Source organism: Sceloporus occidentalis, unplaced genomic scaffold (assembly GCF_023333645.1).
Source record: "Sceloporus occidentalis isolate IW3139 unplaced genomic scaffold, rSceOcc1.0.p SCAF_82, whole genome shotgun sequence".
NCBI classification, from domain to species: Eukaryota; Metazoa; Chordata; class Lepidosauria; order Squamata; family Phrynosomatidae; genus Sceloporus; species Sceloporus occidentalis.
Genome location: NW_028317062.1, coordinates 1,022,017 through 1,044,105, shown reverse-complemented (window position 1 = coordinate 1,044,105; position 22,089 = coordinate 1,022,017). Strand labels below are relative to the sequence as shown.

At 39.3% G+C, this 22,089-nt stretch overlaps 1 protein-coding gene across 1 annotated transcript in view; it reads right to left on the bottom strand.

The window, feature by feature from the left end:
- Positions 1-8,578: 8,578 nt before the first annotated feature.
- Positions 8,579-22,089, bottom strand: part of LOC149285220 (rho guanine nucleotide exchange factor 25-like) — a 30,145-nt gene continuing 16,634 nt past the window's right edge. The window contains exons 5-15 of the mRNA XM_089495589.1: positions 21,516-21,582; positions 20,234-20,337; positions 19,453-19,522; positions 18,900-18,989; positions 17,147-17,239; positions 16,516-16,566; positions 15,880-15,957; positions 14,692-14,883; positions 11,928-12,108; positions 10,181-10,407; positions 8,579-8,683 (exon numbers count right to left, since the gene is read on the bottom strand). Coding sequence (XP_089351715.1) covers positions 8,579-8,683; positions 10,181-10,407; positions 11,928-12,108; positions 14,692-14,883; positions 15,880-15,957; positions 16,516-16,566; positions 17,147-17,239; positions 18,900-18,989; positions 19,453-19,522; positions 20,234-20,337; positions 21,516-21,582 — 1,258 coding nt within the window. The remainder of the gene's footprint in view (positions 8,684-10,180; positions 10,408-11,927; positions 12,109-14,691; positions 14,884-15,879; positions 15,958-16,515; positions 16,567-17,146; positions 17,240-18,899; positions 18,990-19,452; positions 19,523-20,233; positions 20,338-21,515; positions 21,583-22,089) is intronic.

Below are 22,089 nucleotides of genomic sequence, written 5' to 3'. Positions count from 1 at the left end.
GACCAAACTCTTAAATATGTCATTATTTGGCCACCAGAGGGCACTGTTAGGCTATGCTCTGCAGCAGCTGGAAGACCATTAGCTTTAATGAATGGTTTATTTGTTTACAGCAGATACTGTATGTATTAAACACTCTAGTAGCCAAGTGGTTTGCAATGCATTGCAAAGCAGAACATGCCTCAAATTCTTAATAGCTGTAATCAGAGTAGATAAAAAATGTCGAGTAGCAACACTGTTTTTACTTATATTGTGCAGTTGCATGGAATACCTTTGAAACGCAGAAGTCATATAAGTCAGTTTTATTGCCAGTAATAGGTCATTCGTAATACAATTACTTCTATTATACTTATTCTCTTTTTGTAAAAGAGTAGGAAATAGCTTACAATTAAAGCTGTTAATACAATTGGCACCAAATAAAATAACCATAATTCCTTAAGGCACTCCAGGGAAGACAGCACGAGTTTTATGAATTTTGTATTAAATTAGCCATGAGTCACTGATCTTTTCCCTGCGAAGTGTATCTGTATCCTGAGGGAACATTCGTGAAAATGATGAAACCCTATGAGTGCCAGAAACCAGGGATAGGCAAAGTAAGGGACTTGAGCTGCTATGGATTCTGACTACCTAGACTAGACTTAGAGTTATAATCATATGTATTAAAGGGACAGTTTACTATTCCTGACACACTATAGAAGAATACATATTAAAGTACTGTGTGAGTACTTAAATTTTACATTCTTCGGAAACTGGAATCAAAAGATATATCACTAACCTAAAGTGGAAGCTGCAGCCCTGCAGCTGCCTTCCACCCTTGTGGTCTGACGATTCTCGACACAACCAATCAGCGGCAGGAAAGTGTTCCCAATGAAATGAATGTGAGCGCTTTTCACAAATGTGCACATTCAGATCCACCCAGGGGCGTACCTAGAGTATTTGGCACCTGGGGCGGATCCTGTATGTGGCACCCCTACACACACGCACACACACTTTAAAACTGTATGTGGCACCCCCCCACACACACACACACTTTAAAACTGCATAGCTTCTATCGTTAGGCAAACATTGACGGTGGTACAGCATAACTGTTATCATTATATACTGAGGCAAACATTGACAGTGGTACAGCATAACTGTTATTATATACTGAGGCAAACATGGTACAGCATAACTGTTATCATTATAAACTGAGGCAAACATTGATGGTGGTACAGCATAACTGTTATCATTATATACTGAGGCAGACATTGCCGGTGGTACAGCGTAATCTCTATCCCTATACATTGAGCCAGACATTGACAATAATGCAGCATGACCGCTATACTAAGCCAAACATTGATGTAGTGTAGACCCTCCCACTACAAAAAAAAAACAAAACACACTTTTATTGAAAGTAAGTAACACACCAAAACTCGACAAAAAATCAGAAGAATATTAGTATACATATATGTGATTGTTAACAGCAATCACACTCCTATCATGTCCAGGTAATGTCATGTACTGGTTGTCTGGGAATGATAGGAGTTTCATTTCTGTTGTCAATCACATACATACATTAATATTGTTATAGAATTTTTCTGTCCAATTTTGATGTGTTACTTAATTTTAATAAAAGTGTTATGGGTTTTTTTAAGGTGGGGGGGTCTACACCACATGAATGTTTGGCTTAGTATAGTGGTTATGCTGCATTATTATTGTTATTATTATTATTATTATGCTGCACACAAAAATTGGGGAAAAAATCAGTAACAATATTATATATATATAATTGCTAACAGCAATCACACTCCTGAGATTACAGCCTCCCTACGCCATGCTATACCCCTCCACACACTTACACATCCATGCTATCACACACACTCATTCACAAACATTAATTCACTCAAATACTCATATTTATGTAACGTCTGACATAGTATACCTTTTCTCTGTCACTTTCCCTCCTCCCCTTCGTTCTTCCTCTTGGCTCTTATTCATCTGTGTCCTTTCCGGCGCAGTGAGTGCGGAAGGCATTGGGCGCGGCTTCAGTGTTGTGTGCCTAGATATGCACAGCATCAGTTGCCGCGCGCATCGCAAGGGAGCAGGATCGGAGGTCTGCATTAACAGACCTCCAGCTCCTTGATTGTCTTTAAGCCGGTTAGAGGGAGATCCTTGGTCTCCCCAACTGAGCCTGCTCCTCTAGCGGCAGACATTACTGTCCATCTCTGGAGGGGTGCAGGCGTGGTGGCACCTAGGGTGGACCGCCCCACACCCTGCTAGGTACGCTACTGGATCCACCTTCACTGAGCCAGCTCTAGAGTATATTTCGTACATTGAGATGTGTTCTACAGAATGCCTCATGCATTTGCAAGGAGGACGCTACACAAATTTAAAGGGATCACACAGCTATCATATGCATTAACCCTTTCACTGCTAAGGACGTAACCACTACGTCTTCAGCAGTGACTTACTTTGGTGAAGGTCTGTGGACCTCCACCACCTTCTGCCCCGGTGATCTGGCCTGTATCCTCACAGGCATCGCCAGGCCTTCATCCTCTAGCAATGACGTCATCGCGCAACTTTATTAACAACTGACAATTGTCAGTTAAAGAGGTATGGGGGCATGCTGCTTAGATCTCAGGCATCTAAGCCGCTACAGACCCCCAACATATACTGCTGGAAAGGTAATCACTTGTAAGTTTAAGTATTCTAGCTAAATGATCACTGTGGTAGCCAATGTTACCACAGTGATCATATAGCTATGACAAGTCACATTCCCTTTTTAAAAATGGCCAATACTAAATTTTAATCCCATGATCCCTTTGATCATGTGGTTAGATTTAGCCAATGGTAGAGGGAGGCAATTTTTGAAATCTGATGAACTGTAAATGAACTGCAAATGTTATTAAAATCAGCCATTTAGCCTGTGCGGTACGTGAGTAACCATCTCATCCCTGGAGCTCCTTGCATTTTTACTGCAAAACTTATTTTTGCTGTAAAAGTGATTTTTTTTCTCCCTTTACCATAATTTCTTTGGGATTGTAAGGGGAAAGAATGGTGTGTGCTTCTGTGAGTGAATGTATGGAAAGTATGGTGTGTGCTTCTGCGAGTGAATGGAGATATGAAAGGCGTGTGAATGGTCAGTAATTAGGGTTGAAGCCTTGACCTGGCATTACTGCTCACGTAGGAAGTTAAATTATGGCACAAAACGTACACATTCGCAAAAAACTACACCCCTTGGCGCATCAAATGAGGGGCTGCGTGTGTTTCTAGTACAAACCTGGAGTGCGCAAGACACAAATGAACATGTCGCTATGGTTAGAAAAAAGTCGGAAGGAAAAAATACACGTTTTTCCAATTTTTGGCTTTATTTTGCAAATCTAATGAGACATACACATATAAAAAAGGTATATTTGGAATCTGCTGGGTGTGCTGGAAAAAAACAATATATGGTTTGTATAGTTTATTCCCAAGAAATTTACTGCAGCAAAATGCTCAAAATTACCTTAGCACCAGGGTGGGAAATAGCTTAGAAGTGAAAGGGTTAAAGTGACTTGGATCTGACTGTCTATGTCTCAAGGCTTTACTGTGCATGTGTTAAATCAGTACTTGACCCAGGATCAGACTAGGATGGAAAGTCATTACTAGTCCTTTAAGGCCAGCCGCCCTTAAATGACAGGCGTGCAGCAGCCTGATGGATATAGGAGGCCGCACAATGATGTTGTGTGCGCTTTAGTGTATATTTTTATAGGACTAGCCTTATGTAACATGAACTGTGGGTGACACCACTAGCTTTAAAATGTGTTTTTGTGACAAGGTGCACAGCCATGAACATCAACATGTTAACAGATGTCAAGGTAGAACAATGAAATTGTAGGTATGTGTCAAATCTGTGATGACAAAAACATATTTATACTGGTTATGATTGCCAGAAAATCTGTGCTTTTACTTTACAACAAAATTGAGAAAAAAATCTAGATACATTACAAATGAATAAAGGGACACCGCTGATATACCAAAAGCTTTATTAAGAAACAAAAAAAACTTCAAATTTTGCACTTCCCCCCGCTGCCCTTCCCACATAAAGTCTTCATTTTATATTATACAACATACAGTTGAGATCAGAAATTATTCCATAAAACATGCATACAAGATTGTTATACACTGACCTGCCTGCAGAACGATAGAGAACAGGCAGGCTATATAAAGTAACAAAGATATTTGGCGGGTTCCCTATGTGTGCTACTCTGTGAATCCCACCATTATCCTGGTATCCCCCCTACTTTACTCTGTGTATATTGTTTTTTTAAACAACATGTGGCTCCCACAAACTCCTAATAACAGTGCAGTGGATGTGCAGTGATACCACAAATTACTGTTGATCACCAAAGACAGGTGCCCGTGGCATTCCTCTCTTACATCTACTTAAAAACGCTTCTTACAAAAGAAGATAGAGAAATCACACACATAAGTTCCAGTCGACCTCATACCGGCAATCTTCACAATCACACAACCAGATATAGAAATGACGGCAACATCTTGTCTTTTTCGTTAAGAATTCGATATGTACACACTTTAGTCTCACAGAGAAATATGACGCAGATGCTACTCATCCAAAAACATATTAATTCACAGCTGATGGGGTGTCTGATGTTACCCCATACTTGCATATAATCTTCATTTATACAAGTCTCAAGACCATACAAATATTTGTGGATGTTCCCAGCTTGGGAGAAAAATTCCTTTGGGATATGCTTTACCACTTTGGCCAAAAAAGAATAAAAAAAAAAAACACATAAAAGGTATCAAGAACAAAGCAAAGTCATAACATAATTTTGTTTTTGTAGGTACAAAAAGAAGTCATTGTTTTAAATTAAAAAAAGAATTTAGGAGAACAACTTAAGTAATGCTCCATCAAGACTGCCAAACTACTGGCCTACTGGGAGTCATTGCCGATCAAAAACATTTATGTGCATCATTCAGCCTAAAAAATAAAGCCTTATTTTATGCATTATTCCATTTTTTGTCATTTTTTTCTTAGCATTTCTTTCCAGAATCTAAAACGTATGCTCTAGACCAGCACTGGCCCAGACCATGTTCCGAATGGGATTCTTGTTTGGTTTATAGGATTGTCTCACACATGCGCAGAAGGATCTGTAAAAATCATTGCTTTGTTGGTTGACCTATCTGTGGTCACGAGAGAACACCCTAAACACTATGTGGGTCTTGGTTAGAGACCTAAGATATCCTTCATCCATCAAATGTACAAGTAATAGCTCCCATTTTTTTTTATTTATCAAAACACAGTGTGGACAGGGCTGTTAATTGTAAACATAGTCACAAACAATTTACAATATCTTTTTAGATTCTGGCTTTTCACAACCGTTGGAAGCCATGTAAACCTTGTGATTAGAGTTGAAGCTGCCCCTTTATTACTCTAGCCGAGCTGTCTAATAGGTGCTGGAAAAACCTAGGATAAAAGGAAAGACAATAACAGTCATAACAACTATACATTATCAAGGGAAAAACTCAGGGAGCTTCTCCTGCAAAAAGGACTGAGTTGACCGTCTCACTACTATCGTTATGTATTATATGGGGGCAGCTCAGCCCTTCATGCAGGAGAAGCTCACTGGAGTTTGCCCTTTATGACGTATAGAGATATCAGTGAGTTGTACTTTACCACTATACTACTCCTTTCTTACGGCAGAGAACTCAAACAAAGTCCAACAGGAGTGTGACTGTTGATATTGTACTCTATGTCATTGGATCATCTGAGGTGTGTTCCTGGGTGTGCGACATAAATTAAAATCACAACCCCCTCCATTCTACTTTACAACCTTACAACAGTTAATGGTATGGGAAGTGCTCATTTTAAATACATGGAATATTACATACCTCACTAATAAAGTCAATTTTAAGTATTTACTGTTATTTAAATGAGGACAAGCTTCTAAGTGTGGTGGAAAGAATAACATTTGGAAGAATCAATATTTCTTCACCATTTGTAAAATTAGAACCAGCAATGCATTGACGCTGCTTCACACCCACACTGCATTAGCTCCTACACATTTCTGTCTGGCGCTTAAATATGCATTACATTTTTCTTTATCTGGACACCGGGGGCCTCGACGGGAAGTGGACGGTATTTGGGTACATGGACAAAGATTGGTGGAGGATGTTTAAAAATGGACTGTCTGCCACAATAAAGTCCATTGAGTATATTGTACTTTTTTCCCAATCACTATTCTGTTGTATTTGGATGTTTACCCTTTACACATACATGGAAATGTAACGTCTAGAACCCAACATTCTAGGTAAATGTTAAGAAGTGTCTCTGAACAGTTTATGCTCAGATATCATAGCTTGATTGTCAATAGCAGGTTGTGATTAGCAGACCTATTTCACTTTCTAGCCAGCGATGTTCATAAAAATTATTCACCTGTGTCAAATGTTTCTTTTCCCTAGGAGCATGTTTCCTAGGAGCATTTCGGAAAACTTGAAGAGACGCCTCTGACTCTGTAAACGATTCAAATTGTTTTTTTACAAAGGATGAATGGAGAAATACTTAAAACATCATTTCAGAGAAATCACGCACATTGCAAACACAAGTGCAATACTGATATTCAGTAAGTTGGGCCTGTCTGATGCCGTTGAGGTCTGCAATTTGACACCCCTGATCTTATAAGTTCAGTTTCCCCTGATCATATGTTTTCCACCAACCTTTCACTTTCTGTATGGATCCAAACATTATACCTAGCTGTTCGTCTTACCCTCTGTCTGTGATAGAGAGGGGTTTAAAGGGACATTTATTCACCCTGGTGCCATTTATAGCCTGTTGAATAGACAACCGTGCACGGCGATATTAATTGTTCTCTAACACTAGTGACAATTCCATTATGTAGCACCCATGTAATAAAGACAGGGACAGATACAATTCACGTCAAATAAACCTAGACACCAATAGATGATGGGGTGCTAACTTTAACTCATGTAGGTGACCTTTCTTAATAGCTTTATGCTTGAGTAAACAATAAAGGATTCATCCAGACATACTCAGATATACGTCTCTTTTTGACTAAAAATTGTCTACAAAAAAAAAAATACGCCTATAAAACATGGGTCATGTATCTGCTATATATATTGGAAAGCGGTTACTTACTCTATACATTGCTTTATGTAGCAGGCTATATATCAGAATGGATGAATTAATATTATTTGGGTATATATCCAAGCACATGCAAGAGTAGATCAGGTGGTCTTGTAGTAGGCATTGTAACTGCACTGCTTTTCCTCTGTCAAACATACATTGCACATTATTAATACATCTGTTCTATGCCTACAAATATTTGGTTTTCTGCTTTGGGAAATATGGCTTATGTAATTATAATTGCATTTTTTGGACTAAACACGGAACCCACAGGGCTAGAGATATTATTGCACTTGCCACTTCCAACTGGTAAACTTTCACTGTATTTTTCTAAAAATGTTTTGAAAAAATCTGTTAAGGAATACACAATCCGGCCTTGTGGGTTTTGCCATCGCCATAAAAGGTATTTGTAGTAGAAACCCTAAATGGCTTGATTTTCACAAAAATATTGTTCAGACAATTGTGTTATGAGCAACAAGAAGGCTTCCTACCACAAAACAATATCCAAGGACCTGTATTACATTGGATTACTAACCAAAAAGGTACCTTTATTTTCAGTTCTACTTCCACTGGCAAAGTCAGAACTCATCCAGTATATCCCTGACGGGCCCTTATGGTGAGGGTACAGAACACTCAGCTCTTCCAGCTGGTGTCTTTCACTGATTTGTGTGCCCTGACTCAAGGGAGAGAAAGCATATGTTTCAAAAACAAAAATCAGAAGTGAAATCAAGGGCTCTAATACGGCTTGGAGTTTGTGAGCCTGGAAGCACCTGCACCCAAAAATGTATGCATCAAATCTTACTAAATTGTCATTCTAGGTTCTCCTAGCACAGCGATTGGGTAATGACAGTTCTACCTTAGAATGCATAGCAAGAGACCCACATTCGGCAGGCTGGATGTACAACCGAACACAAATTAAAGTCACATTTCTTCAAGAAACCCACCCTGGATAATAGGCAAAGTACGGTAAAATGTGTCACAACAACCCCACATAAAGATAGAAGTGTGTCTTTACATGGGTACAACATATGATCACATTTAAAATGATATATTTTCAATTACATCAGCCAGGAGTTTGGGAACCCTTTTTCTTCGTAAAGCCATTAGCACTGGACCATCATTCTTCAGCTCCGGAGTTCATTTTAGCAATGGCCCCCACACTTAGTAATACTAAATAGAATGTGCCATTAAGTAACCCAAGCGCTATTAGGAACTGCTAACAGAGTTTTTGTGTAATCATTGCTAATCAGAGCAGATTTTCAACTGCTTCACCAGAAGTCTTTGAACAGACAGAGTAAAGGCAAAATGGACGAAATCCCTTCTCTTCAGGATAAGCACAACATCAACGGTGGAGCACACAGAGTTTCTGGTCAGTGACTGCAGGCCAAGGTTGCATCCTGCTCCTCTTCTTCCAGGAATAGTTATAAATACAAATCATTTACAACAGGACATAGCTCACAGTTCATCTTCATCCAGCTTGGCCAGCCTTGGAGTAGGAAAGACAAGTTCATCAGACGGTGAGGCATAGCCTGGTAACTCACGGCCTAATGTGCTTTGCTTCTGGAGGAGACAGAGATACCTCTTGAGTCTCAAATATAGATGAGTGAAATGTTTTAATATGACATGCCACCTTAACCAACCAATCCTGCATTTAATATATTAGAGGGAACCACTAAGTTTGGTGTTAGTTGCAAGTAATCAAAATAATGTCATAGCCAAGAGCTTTAAGAATTTGTAATCTAAACCAAAGACAACAGATGATAACTTGTAAGTGCAGCATTACTGGGAGCCAATCTGTATACTCAACAGCATATAATGTAAAATAGTCTATAGTCAGACCAATAAACAGTACCTAAACATATCTGGGCCTCTGCAACCTTAACCTCATCTTCACTTCAGCATATTAATCGAAGATTGCTGGTGTCAATGTTGCAAGGCTTTTCATATTAATTTCACAGTTGTCATTAGCAGTGATTGACTGTGAATATTCATGAGTTCTATTTATACACATAGAGTTTTGTTGAAGGGTGTAGTAACATGGTATGTAATATTTACCCGACTGGTGGGGTCACTTTGTGGAGTTCCATTTGAAACTGTAGATAAGGACGACTCTGGATGGTGTTGGAAGTCAAGGTTTATATGCGCTGGGGATATGATCGTCGACGAAGGGTGGGCATCTGAATAAGAACTCTTTCGTGTTTGGTGAGCCTTTCAAAGTAAGGATTAAATTAATCCCTCAGATAAAATTCCATATAAGCACTATACAGCTTTTTTTTTAGCTAAACATGTTTTAAAATTCAGATGTATTGTGTTATTATATTAAGAAAAAATATATTATTTTCCATAGAATAAGACACTGTCCCAGGGCTAACATAAAAATATGTAATGTTACAGAAGCTTTCGGGACCCCGGAGGTCTCTTTGTTGTGTGTTAACCACATTAGGTACATTTGTATCATGTATCCGGATGCAGTATTGCTACATTTACCATCATATACTGCCACCTTGTGCTCAAATATAATAATGAATCTCTTGTCCAGCTCTAGGAGAGCTTTAGCATCTAGCATGACCTGTAATATATCACTTCTGTCTAGGACAACAGTAGATCTCCCATTGATGAGGCTCCAGCTGGAAATGATGGAGCCAAGGACAGTTGTACCAACATCTAATTGAGCCAAACAGTTACTACTGGAAGCAAAACCACATGAACCACTACTGTTATGACCAAAAGTATTGGGACACCCCTCCTAATATTGGGTTTAAGTGTTTCAGTGACACCCATTACTAACAGGTGGATGAAATGAAGCATATAGGCTGCCATCTCCATTGAAAACATTGGCTCCTTCTTGCAGGAGAACAGCTATCCCTTCATAAGGTATAGTTAAGCTGGGGAGTTGAAATGGGGTATATCCACCAGTCGTTCTGAATCCTTATACAAGCAAGTTGGGGTAGAAAATAGAGCAAGAGGGATTTTTCCTTTGGAGATGAACAGACCCTTATAAACAGACACATACGAAGTACTCGCGTTGTCTTCCTTTAAAAAAAAGGTTCTGTTTACCTTGTTTCCAAGATGCCTGCTGTCTGGTCGGGAGTTGGTGGGCATGTATAGGGATGGCAGGGAAGAATTGTAGGACTTGAGATTGGGGACTTTATTTCTGTCCATAGATGCTGAGGAATGTGGTCTCAGGCCACCACGAGCAGTTTCCATCATTTGGCTGTTACATGCTCGCCCCAGACTGTTGGATTTGCTTTCCCGACGCTGGTATTCGATAGGTGATTGGAGGGCTGGAAACAGAATATTTGAGATAAGCTTTGGCTAAGACAACTTCATATCTACCACAGCAGCCTGTCTGCAACAAATCCAATCATCCTTCAGTTGCCTGTTCTCTTTAATTAACTGATTGATATTAAGAAGCATAAAAAATATTACTTAATTAAAATACAGGCAGATGATAAGTAGGAGTCTGAGCTTAGAGTAGTTCCAAAACCCATGTGATTTGTAATTAATTCACAATTCCTGATAGCAAAATGTATCACACATTATTAATGCTAATTTAATAGTGCGTGAAATTACAGTATTGAAATAACTTTTTTTTACTTTATTTTCATCAATAGGAAAGGACTTGGATAGAATCCAATTCTGTTTGTCTACTGAGAATAAGGCTAGCTAGACAACTCTGGAGCTCAATTAAGCTAATGCGTGAGCTTCAGCTACGTACTTGGTTTGGCCTGGCTTGGATGTAGGGAGAGGAGCTCAAAACAGAGTCAAGCTAGAGCTAGCCGAAAATACTCCCTCCTCTAGCAGTGGGTTGCATGGAGCCATTCGGGGTGTGTACAAGGACCTTTGAGGAGGCTGGCTGCGTAAGCAGAGAAGGCACCACGCTAGCCTTTTTTTAAAATTAATTACTTTTTCCATATATGATAGAATAATAGAATGGACATATCTCTCAGGTTCTCATTGGGTTGTATTCACTAATGGACTGCTGGCCTGAGAATACCCTCAGAGATGAGATGTTTATCTGGGAGTATTTAATAGACTTGTGCACTTGGATTTGTACGAATTTGCTGATTTCATTAATTCATACGAATGTCCAAAAACGAGGACGCCAGAATATTGGAGACCGATTTGCAGAGAAAGTGCCCCTGCCCTTATCTTTCTCCGCTAATCTGAGTATTTCCTCAAAAGAGCTGAACCAAGAGCGCACCACGGGGACCGCCTCTCGTCCGTTCCTCCAATCAGTGCGTGCGGAGACTCCGCCCTTTTGGTGAAGTATTACGATAACGGAGCTCACACCAGGGAGAAGCGTACGAAGACAGAAGAAGAGAGAGTGTGAGTGAGGATGAGTGACAAAAGGATTTTGTTTCCGAACAGAAAAAGCCCTCCAAATTTTGTCTGATCTGAAGCGCAGATGCGCTGATGTGCAGGTAATGAAATTTGTTGTCTGAAACTAAATGGCCCAAAAACAAAACAAAAAATGTGTCCATATTGTTTTTGGTCCATTTGCACAAGTCTAGTATTTAATAGAATGTTTAGAGGCTCAACGTTAAATTGGAAACCTACTAGAAAGCCTCTTTAGCAAAGAACCACAGGAGTCCAGCGTTGAAATCTGCTAAACAGTCTCTGCCCAGCCACTCATTTCTGGTGAATAATAGCTGAATTTTGCGTTTGTTAAAATCAGTATAAGTGGCTTGCTCCAAATAGACTTGTAAGGGGCAGTGAGCTGGCAGAACATGGGTGGGGAGCAGGCCAGAGACTGTGAACATTGACAGTTTATGACATTGCGAACTAACATGTAAACACTCACCATTGAGAAAGTTACGCTGACTCTCTAGGATCTGTCCAATATCTCTGACCCAGGCCCTCTTGATCTCAGGGGTGGATGCCTGCAGTATGTAACGCACCAAGCTTCTGTCTGTACCGCGTGATGTCAGGGCAAATTTACAGGGATCACTATCCACAGACTCTTCAATGCCAAGGCAGCTTATCTGTAACATGTTAATAAGCAAGCTGTAGTTGGTAGATCAGTTAAACTATTTCCACACATCTCACCTCATTCCTAGTCAAAAACACACAAAGCTAAAGCTTTTTCATTAGACTTGTGCATTCGTATTCGGGCAAACATGAAAACGAACATGAAGAGTACGTTTTCGTTGTTCAGCCTGAATACCGCAGAAACGAACATGGCGGCGGCAAAACGTACAAGAAGAAGAAGAAGACACACAACACGACGAATCTTCATGTTCGTCTTCATTTACTAATCTCCCTGGTCCCTTCCCCATCTAGCCTACCTTATCTACGCAGCATCGCAGGGGTTAACGGAAGCAGAAATCCGTAGGTTCACGTGAGCAGTTAAAGGTCCGTGCAGGCGATGGTCCATTAGGCCAAGGTCCAATGGTCTCCCCAGGCCAAGTCTATTGGTCGTACGTACGGACCTTTAACTCCTGGAGCAGGGAGACCAATTGTCTACCCGGCCAAGTTTTGGTACCAGGATTTAAAAAATCCGTACGAGCGACTCTATTGGTCGCCAGGAGGGGGCTTGTCTGCCATCAACCGATGAAGTGCAACTGCACTTCATTGGTTGATGGCAGAGGAGCTCCCAATAGAGTCGCTCGTACAGACCTTTAACTCTTGGAGCGGGGAGACCAATGGTCTCCCTAGGCCAAGTTCCGCATCAGGAGTTAAAGGTCTGTACGAGTGACTCTATTGGTCGTTCGTACGGACCTTTAACTTCTAGAGCAGATTGGTCTCCCCAGGCGGTGTTTCGCAATCAGGAGTTAAAGGTCGGCGCACAAGCGACTCTATTGCTCGGGTGTATGGACCTTTAAGATTTTCGCCGTCAGGAGTTAAGGGTTGGTACAAGGGACTCTATTGCTTGGGCGTATGGACCTTTAACTCCTGGAGCAGTGTGGTCTCCCCAGGCCCAGTTTAGGCACCAGGATTTTAAAAGTCACGAAGACGAACATGAAGAGTTGGCCGGCGCCCAAGTCTAGTTTTAATAAACTATGGTTTAAGCATAAATAAAACAGATACATAAAAAGGACCTGTCATTCATCAGCATTACTCTACACATAATAAACCTACTCACATGACTAGCCCATGTATAGATCAAAATATAACAGTATCGCATTTTATCGTTCTGCTGTCTAGTGCATTTGCAGTGTTAGCAGACCCAGAGGTTGTGATAACGATATAATGATCCATACGCCGCTTTCCTGATGACGGGGTTGAGATATGAACGATAAGTGTGGTATGTACCGTAATTTGGTCAACACAAAATATAGCTGGAAGGATCGGCTGAATGCACCTCTGGTTTTAGTACAAAAAGCATACTATATTTTTGCTCTGAGAACATAATAAACATGCATAGAAATGGATATTAGGATCTACAGGAATGTACAATTTAGGCTACAATTCAAAGCATCAGTATTTCATAAACTGCAGATTACAGACACAGGAGTCTAGTGCCACTAAAGCCGTAAACTAGCCCTTATCTACCAAGGCCGTGATGTATGCCGACCCAGGCTGACTAGGCCAAGTCCAGGGGGAGCAGCAGTACCTCTGGTACAAAACCGAGGGGCAGATCATCATTTTGGGTGATCAAGCTCCCCAGTGTCCCTCCAAACAATGGGTTGGTTACAAGGGAGATCTTTTATCTCCCCAACCTGATCAGTATGTGATCTATAGGCAGGCCAATCAGAGTGAGAAGAATGGGGAACAAAATTTAAGTGTACAAACACTTGAAACAGCCTTGGTCCTTAAAGGATTAAAATAGGATTTGCACTGGGTTTTTTTTTGTAAAATATCTAACACTTTGGTAAAAAACATGCATGCTGTACACACAGTGCATTCACTTAAGCAAGTCTTAATAATAGCACAACAGTTTTCTTGTCAATAATTCATCTGTCTTAATGGTTCGGAGCCATTTAAATACATTACACAGAGAGCAGTACCCTGGAGAGCCTGCTTTCTTTGGGCTTCTATAAATTGCTGTGTGTTTACTTCCACATGACTGATCATTTCCTCAGGCTTACAGGTGGCAAAGTGTGGGTAAATGGCGGTCATCAGAATGATGGAGAGGGCATGAAGGAGGGGGATCTGTCCTAGTTTAAAAGATACACCGTTCCTCTCCAGCAGATCTTTAACCTTTTATTTGAGAAAAACGGTAACAGGAAGCAATTCATCTGCATCATTGCACTAATAGCCCAATAAAGTGGTGTAATCAGGGTGAGTCACACTTTTGTATTCTAATAAGCATTTATTGCCCCTTTTAATTAAGGCACTCAATTAATTGGGGTTACTTTATGGAGCTTGGAATATGGAGGAGAGTTCCTAAGGAATAGCTCACCCATCATACATTTATGCATAATAGAAGGCCAGCACCATCTATAGGAGGAGTGGGCCTGATTCTGGATAATGTATAGTTAATATTTCTTGAATGTCACCTCTGCTCCTTTACGGATTGCACCTAGGGACTGCCTGCTGCCATTCTCAATAGAACTGCTGGTAAAGTAGATATGGAAGACACAGTACCATGACATTTTTAATTTTATTAGTTCAATGAAGCTTACCTTGATGCTGTTTTTAAAGATGTACCCTGGCAACGAGAAGCCTTTTTTCTTATCGATGGGTTCACTGAAGATGACAATTTGTTCAAAGAGGAAGACCCTGCGCTCCTTGCTGCGTGTTAGGAAACTACTCTCCTGTTCCTGCACCACAAACGTGTCTTGTTGTAAAAGCTTCCCCTGAGCTGTAATTTTTCCCTACAAATAAAAAAAGATGTTATTTATATGTAGAGTTCTTCCTTTTCAGTTGACATATGTGAGACATTCAACTTTTTGCCAAATCTCAGTGAAAAGAGCAGAGCATGAATGTTTGTTTGACCTGTAAATACTCATATACCATAATGAGTACAAACAATATTTTCACATTAGACCCACCAAGACAATCAGAGTTTTCATATCATATACTGTATATACTATAGATCTACCCTATCTATCTATCTCTATATATATATATATATATTGTTATATTTTGACTGAAATGTTTTAACAGTGCAAAATAGTTACAAATTAGACGAATAAATAGAATAAATAAGGCGTAAAATGGAAAAGATATAGGTGCTGGCTGTAGTTTCTTAGTGTCCATAAAGCAAAATATTTAGTTGTGCAACATCCATTGTGCAATTCATTCCACTATATACTAACACAACCTATGTTACCTGCTATTTTTTATATATATAGTATTAGGTAGGGCACATAGTAGAAAGAAAGTTAAAGAGTTATAAGACATTGAGGAAAGCATATGTTGCCTTTAATTTGCATCATTCCTAATGTTACAAATGAAACTAATTCTTAATGCTATAGTTTCAGCCGGGAACATCACTGAGCAATTATGTATATAACTAAGACCACTTATCCAGGCTAGTACTGATAGAGCCTGGCCCTATGGTATAGCTTCACTTCAAGATGTTGAATAACAATTGTCACATCTATTTTCCAAGAGCTTCTGTAGGAAGTAACATTTCAGATCCACAGACCAAATTAAACACAATTTCCAGTCTGCAACTTTGCATGTGTAATATATAAATGCAGATTTGACGGCAATCAATGCTCTTCTATGGATTTTTGTGACTATACCGTTAATTAGCCTTTAAGTCAAGAGCTAGTCAGAGGACAACATATTTTATCTTCCGGTTCAAGTATCGAGCAGAAACATCTATAGTCTGACATAACAAGTTATATGTCCCAGACACATACCTCAAATCCCTGCAGTCGGCCAAGATTCATCATGTCATTGCAACGTTTGGGTACAAAGCACATCACCTCGACTGCTTTCTGCAAAATAAGGTCTAATGAGAATATATAGTCTTGATACTTTACACCGGGATCGCAATTCACTACTGTATTTCTAAAAATGATTTTATGTTTGTTCTGTAAAGCATGGTTGTTGAAATGGAGGGTATTTACACACAAAAGAAGTAACAAATTGGTAACTAAAAGGGAAACCATCACCGACTTACCTTTTTTAATAAGTAAATCAATTTATTAAAACTACTTATAGGTTTGCTGTTCCTCTGTCAATAAGTAGAATCATTTTAAGTTTGGAGAGGTCAGGATCTGCCACAAAAGGTGGTTAAACTAGAATACCCAATCAATTTCCCGTCCTGATGTTCTCTCCTTTGCTCTAACCTTAATATGCACCTTTGCACATTTTTTGTAACCCCCCCCCCAAAAAAAAACCAGATAAACAATCCCTGACACTCATGTCAGGCTACAGCTGATATATAAAGCATATCCAAGGCTGGCATCGATTTAGTTAGGGTTGGCACTATTATTCCTCCTCCCCCATGTACCTTTAACTCATACATCTCAATATTCATATACTAAACTTACCTCCAGTTCTGATGTATCTTGCCCAGCTTTGCTATAATACTTGAGAAAATCCTAGTTTAGTAAAAAAATAAATAAAAAAAGTAGTATGAATTTTTTTAAACAATTAAACATCTATTCCGATTTCTATTGATCCTGTTATGAAATATGTGAAATATTTTACCTAAATACATGCTTTAGTAGAACATTTTGTTGCTATTCTTGTGCATCTCCACATAATCTAGTGTTAGAATCTGGTCCATTAGACTATCTAGAGTAGAGGGAAGGTGGGAACTGACAGTAGAGTTTCAACTCCCTGAATTCATTATGCTTATAAAGGGCCATCTCTACAAGAAGGGCTCCGCTGGCCCTGCATAATGCATAATGCAATCAGTGAGGTGACTTTCATGAAAGTTCATTAATTCAAACTGGCTTTCTCTAAGGCCAACCACACTATCGTTGTAGGTGAAGCTCATTGGGGTTGACCGTTTATAATCTGGACAAACACCAGCCAGGCAGTTATGGCTTTAAAATGCTTACTGCTGGCATTTGTGTTATTCTGTAATGATCTATATAAATGGTTCGGAAATTAAGAATTTGCCCCGATTCCATAGGCCATTTAACAATCGGCAGCACTTTGCTAGGTGCCCCATACCTTTAGAAGTAACTGGTACTTCATGATCCTCTGCACCGGCTTGATAAGTAGGTCATTGAGTTGTAGGCGATGTGACAGCTGTTGCCTCAATTCCTGTGTTTAGAAAGAAAGGACTTGATGTACAGTGTGTTCTCTTTGCTCTTTCTAATCATAGTTACAATGAACTGACAGACTGATCATAATATGCACGTATGTTTCAGCTACTGGGAGCATGCTGTTTATACATTTTCCTAAAATGTAAATACTTTTCAGAAGTGCTAAAAACATTTCGCCCCTATTACATATTCTTTTGGTTTTACTCCCTTTTGTGCCTTGTTTTCTAACCGGCGGATATATACGAGCGTGTGTATTTTTTGCCACGCTACCTAATTTTATGGTGTCCATTTTCCAACCTTCTAATATGTGGCTTTTCACAATGCAGCACTGCGGTAATATATACTTTAGGTAAAACAAATACAAATATGACTTCTATTTGCCTATCCAGGTTATGTTCCTTTCTAATGTCCTGTGTCCAGGTATCCATGGATTGCAGGAGAATAGAAAGTCTTTTTTGATTCTGTTGTACCATTTTCCATCATGTTAGTTGTTACCCTGGGGAAGTTTATACGAGTGTTGCCACACAACCACAAAAACCCAAGTAACAAAACGGCAGAATAAAATACAGTGTAACTGCCAGTGCGATATTCTTGAGATTGGACAATTAGTATCAGTGCAGGGGGATATAATATTTATTCTATTCAATCATGCTGTTACCTTCAACTTCGGTTACAGGGGATGTAGCTGGAGATGGATTTGTGATATTACGCATGTCATCAGTATGAAAATGACCCAAATCTTTACTATTTTTTTGCTAGGATTTTAAAAGTCCGTACGACGCTCATACAGACTTTTAAAATCCTGGTGCCGCAACTTAGACCAGTGATCTCCCCAGGCCAAGTTCCGCTGTCAGGAGTTAAAGAGCCGTGTGGGCGACTCTATTGGTCGCCTGCAGGGGCCTCCTCTGGCATCAACCAATTGGTTGATGCCAGAGGAGCCCCTTGCAGGCGACCAATAAAAAACATGTACTTGTAGACTGTAAGCTTTCAAGGGCAGTGTCATCTTCTCCCTTTGCACCAGTAGTCCTCAAGTCGCCTTTCAATGTTATTCAAAATGTTATATACTGTCATACTGTAATAGTGTTACTGAACCTGCTGGCACCATATAAATCAAAGTAATTTCGTTTACTTTATATAGTTAGATGCAACGATATCTCAAAAAAAAGTAGCCCTGAAGGATATCATGACCTCAGCTTGACAAATAATAGCAAAAAAGGTTGTTGGGACCTAGGTCAAAAGAAAATGGGTCTCAAGCAAGAGAAATTGCAGAGAAAATGATAAGGAAACTGAGAGACTCTTGTAAAGACGAGAGAATTGTGCAGGAGCTACTTAAATTAATTTGAAACACTTTGCTGTGCTTTTAGCATTAGTATCTGAAAACTAAGATAGATGAAATAATCTACAAAAGGATGGCGGTCATCTTAGAGATCTGCGTCAAATAAGGAAAGCCCTGGTAGTAGTAGTAAATGTAGCAATGAAAGGGGAAGCAGAATTCTGGAGGCCTCTGTATACCAGAGCTAGGATTTTACATATGGAGGGGCAGGGCTGCAAATCATATGTGAGAAAGATAAACTTTATTATGTCCCCAGTGCACAATAGCACATGTATTGCTATATTAAGTAAATATACAATCCGGCAAGGGGCAAATAATTTCTTACCTCAAAGTAGGTGTCAATATACTCAGAAACAATGTGCTCAGACTTGGGTTTGTTCTGACAATACACCACATACATGTGCAACCGGCGCTCCTAGGCACAGAGAAAAAAAACTCAGGTCATACAAGACTTAATTTTTTTTGAGACCAGCATAGTACTGTATATCACTGTAACACCGAACAGGGCAACCTGCGCAAATTCAGCTATTGATGGATGGCAGGAAACCTAGAGAAGGACATTGAGTGTTATGTTCAGTTAATAATGGGATGTCTACCGCTAGCAGCTGAACATTTCTGTGGCCACTGGATCTACTCATTCAACTGAACCTAAAAACCACTTCAACTCAAAAACTACCATTCATGTCTCTCAACACCTTCAGCGTGAAACACTAAGGCTTTGACAATTCTGTTCTGACATTGTTTATTCTGTGTTTTCGTGTGAGCTACTTCAGAGCTTTAGAAGGCATTTTAATAATAAATGAATGATTTTTAAGAGATAACATACAAACATACAGCTTTGAAGAACGCAAACAGGATCCAGGTTCAGAGGGACTTACATGCTTTATGAAGAGATGTGCTAGTCTGTTCGGCTCCTCAAGGCACTTTTGAACTTCGCCTAGAAAATAACTGCAATGACAGAAAATAAAGAGTCAGTCTTGAAAACATGTACAATATCATTAATACTGACAGCCTCTGCAAAAAAAGATTTAAAAATTTATTTCTTGTTATGCTATCACATCCCGGACCTTTCCTAACAAAAATTTAAGTCGGTGCACAAAAAAGCATATATATAAAAATGATTTCTCTTTAGTGTTAGATTTCATAATTCTGTTCTGTTATTAGGTTGTTTTCGCTGTATATAGCAAGTTGACTTGGAGTGAGAATGCGCTGAATGGCTTTTCTATACTCCAATCTGGGACTTTTATCGGACAGTTAAAAGCCTAAATCCAAATTTGACCACCACCAAACAACTTAGAAAACCTAGATTTGTATGGGTTGAGGCCTAAACAATCTATCGTATGACATATTAATTCCCTTATTTCTGATAGGAAACTGAAATATGTTAAGTTGGGAGCATGACCTACACTAATAACATTTCTATTAACTTTGTGTATAAGTAAAATAGATTTACGTAAGGGGATCATGTAGGCCCCTGTGTGTTGCTAGGGGAACTTTTATCTATATTTGAGGGGGAATGCTCACTTTTTTACCAGTCTTGAACCACGTGTTCCAAATATTGGAGCCCCCCATTGAGTCATCACTTACAGGGTCTTTTCAATCTAATTAATAAAACAGTTAATATGGGAGTGTCAGGGGATAACTGCTTTGCTTCCTTACTCTTTGTGCCAGTCAAAAATCTGGTGAATATTTCCGAAAACAATCTTATCCTTTCCCTTCATATCTTCTGGAACTCCTTGTGTGTTCATGGTGGCCATGTAACCCTGCGGAGAACATGTACATTTTACATGTCAATCTTATGTGAATCATCAATGTTACTGTATTAATAAAAACACCAACATATTGCTCAGCCTATGTTGCCATAAGACAAAGTCCAACTAACTAAATCTAATCTAAACTATGTTTAAGAGGAATGTTCTGCAAGTAGGCATGATACTCCTTTGTACAAATTGACTTTACTTTTTAATTCAATAAAGATGATCTACAATTTCAGGGGGGGGGATACCAAATCAAATAAATGCAATTATTTCAGCATTAAAAAGGGGTATGATCCTCTTTCAAATTTTAGGGAACAAGATAATTCTCTTTCTATTAACTTTCAGGAAATCCACAAACAATTAATTGCTTCTCCTATAAATCGTGTTTGATGCTGCTTTCTCAGTAACAAGCTGGCCTTGAGACCGTGGGGTAGGCCGCATTGTCTTCTGCAGTCCCACGTTATGGCTGACCTTGCTGTTATAAGCGAGGCCCAGGAACCAAATAACACAAACATCCCATTCACTCCATGAGGTGACACACATCCCAATGGGCTCGTACTGAAATGACATGCTGTAGAATCTCCCCTTCATGTTCCCACTTCCTCCCTTCTCCAGCAGCCCAATTTCCTGCTTGTGTTGTGTCAGCTGGGTTTTGTTTATCTTCGTTCATTATTAGTATTTTCTGAACGAGTAATCAGAATCCTCCTAATAAGCTTTTGAAAGGGTAATGTTTTGTTATGAACTTTGTTCCAGAACATTAGGCATTCAAAGGGTAACTTTAGACACAGCTTTGGCTAGGCCAATATCAACCCCATCGAGGACCTCTTCAAATTAGTCTTCTTTGTGCTCTACTCCTGACGGCTCACATTTGTATCTAATATATATATATATATATATATATATATATATATATATATATATGCGTGAAAAAGTGTGTTACTATAGACAACTTTGCACCAGACCTGACCGTTATACATAACCCTAATGTACTTAAACAGGATAGTCCCAAAAGGTCCAATGAAGCTCAAATGTTTATTTGTGCCTCAGCCCACCTGAAAATCCCACATGATTTAATGTACTTAAATTACTTTAATATACCTGATGTGGTTACCACTGCTAATAGAGTGTACCAAAATATCTCCCTGCCATGCAATCATACAGGAAAAGACAGACTGCGGAATCACCTCCACTATTTGGCGCAGGTCTTCCACATACATCTTCTCGGTTTCTATCAACTCCATCAAGACATACCTGTGCAGTGATAAGAGCAGATGTTGTTATAAGTGCTATCTCTTTGTTTGGACTCTCATCTGGAAATATTTTTCGCCAAAGGGGAAAGAAAGAGGTTGCAAAACCACAGATAGTTCCATTTAATAGAAATACATAATTGATCGTATAAAGTGTGCACTAAGGGGGGTTCTAGGTTTTGGTTGTTTGGGTGTTTGCTAATTGTTAAATTTTCAAATGATGTATTTAGCCAATTATTGATCACAGCTGAATAACCAATGACAAAGTATCTCAACAAATTTAGGTAATTCTGCCAATAAGAAGGTAAAATACTTGGCAACTCAAGAAAAAACATGGGATAGAGGCCTCCAAAACAGATGGGACGCATATACTTCATCACCTTTTCATTAAATAATGAAAGGAATTGTTTTTCTGTTGTGCTCTATCCATTAAAGAGAAATAGCTGCCTGATTAGTCATGAAGTCATGTTTTGAATGGAAGCCAGAGGCTGATTAACTAATTAGGAAGTAA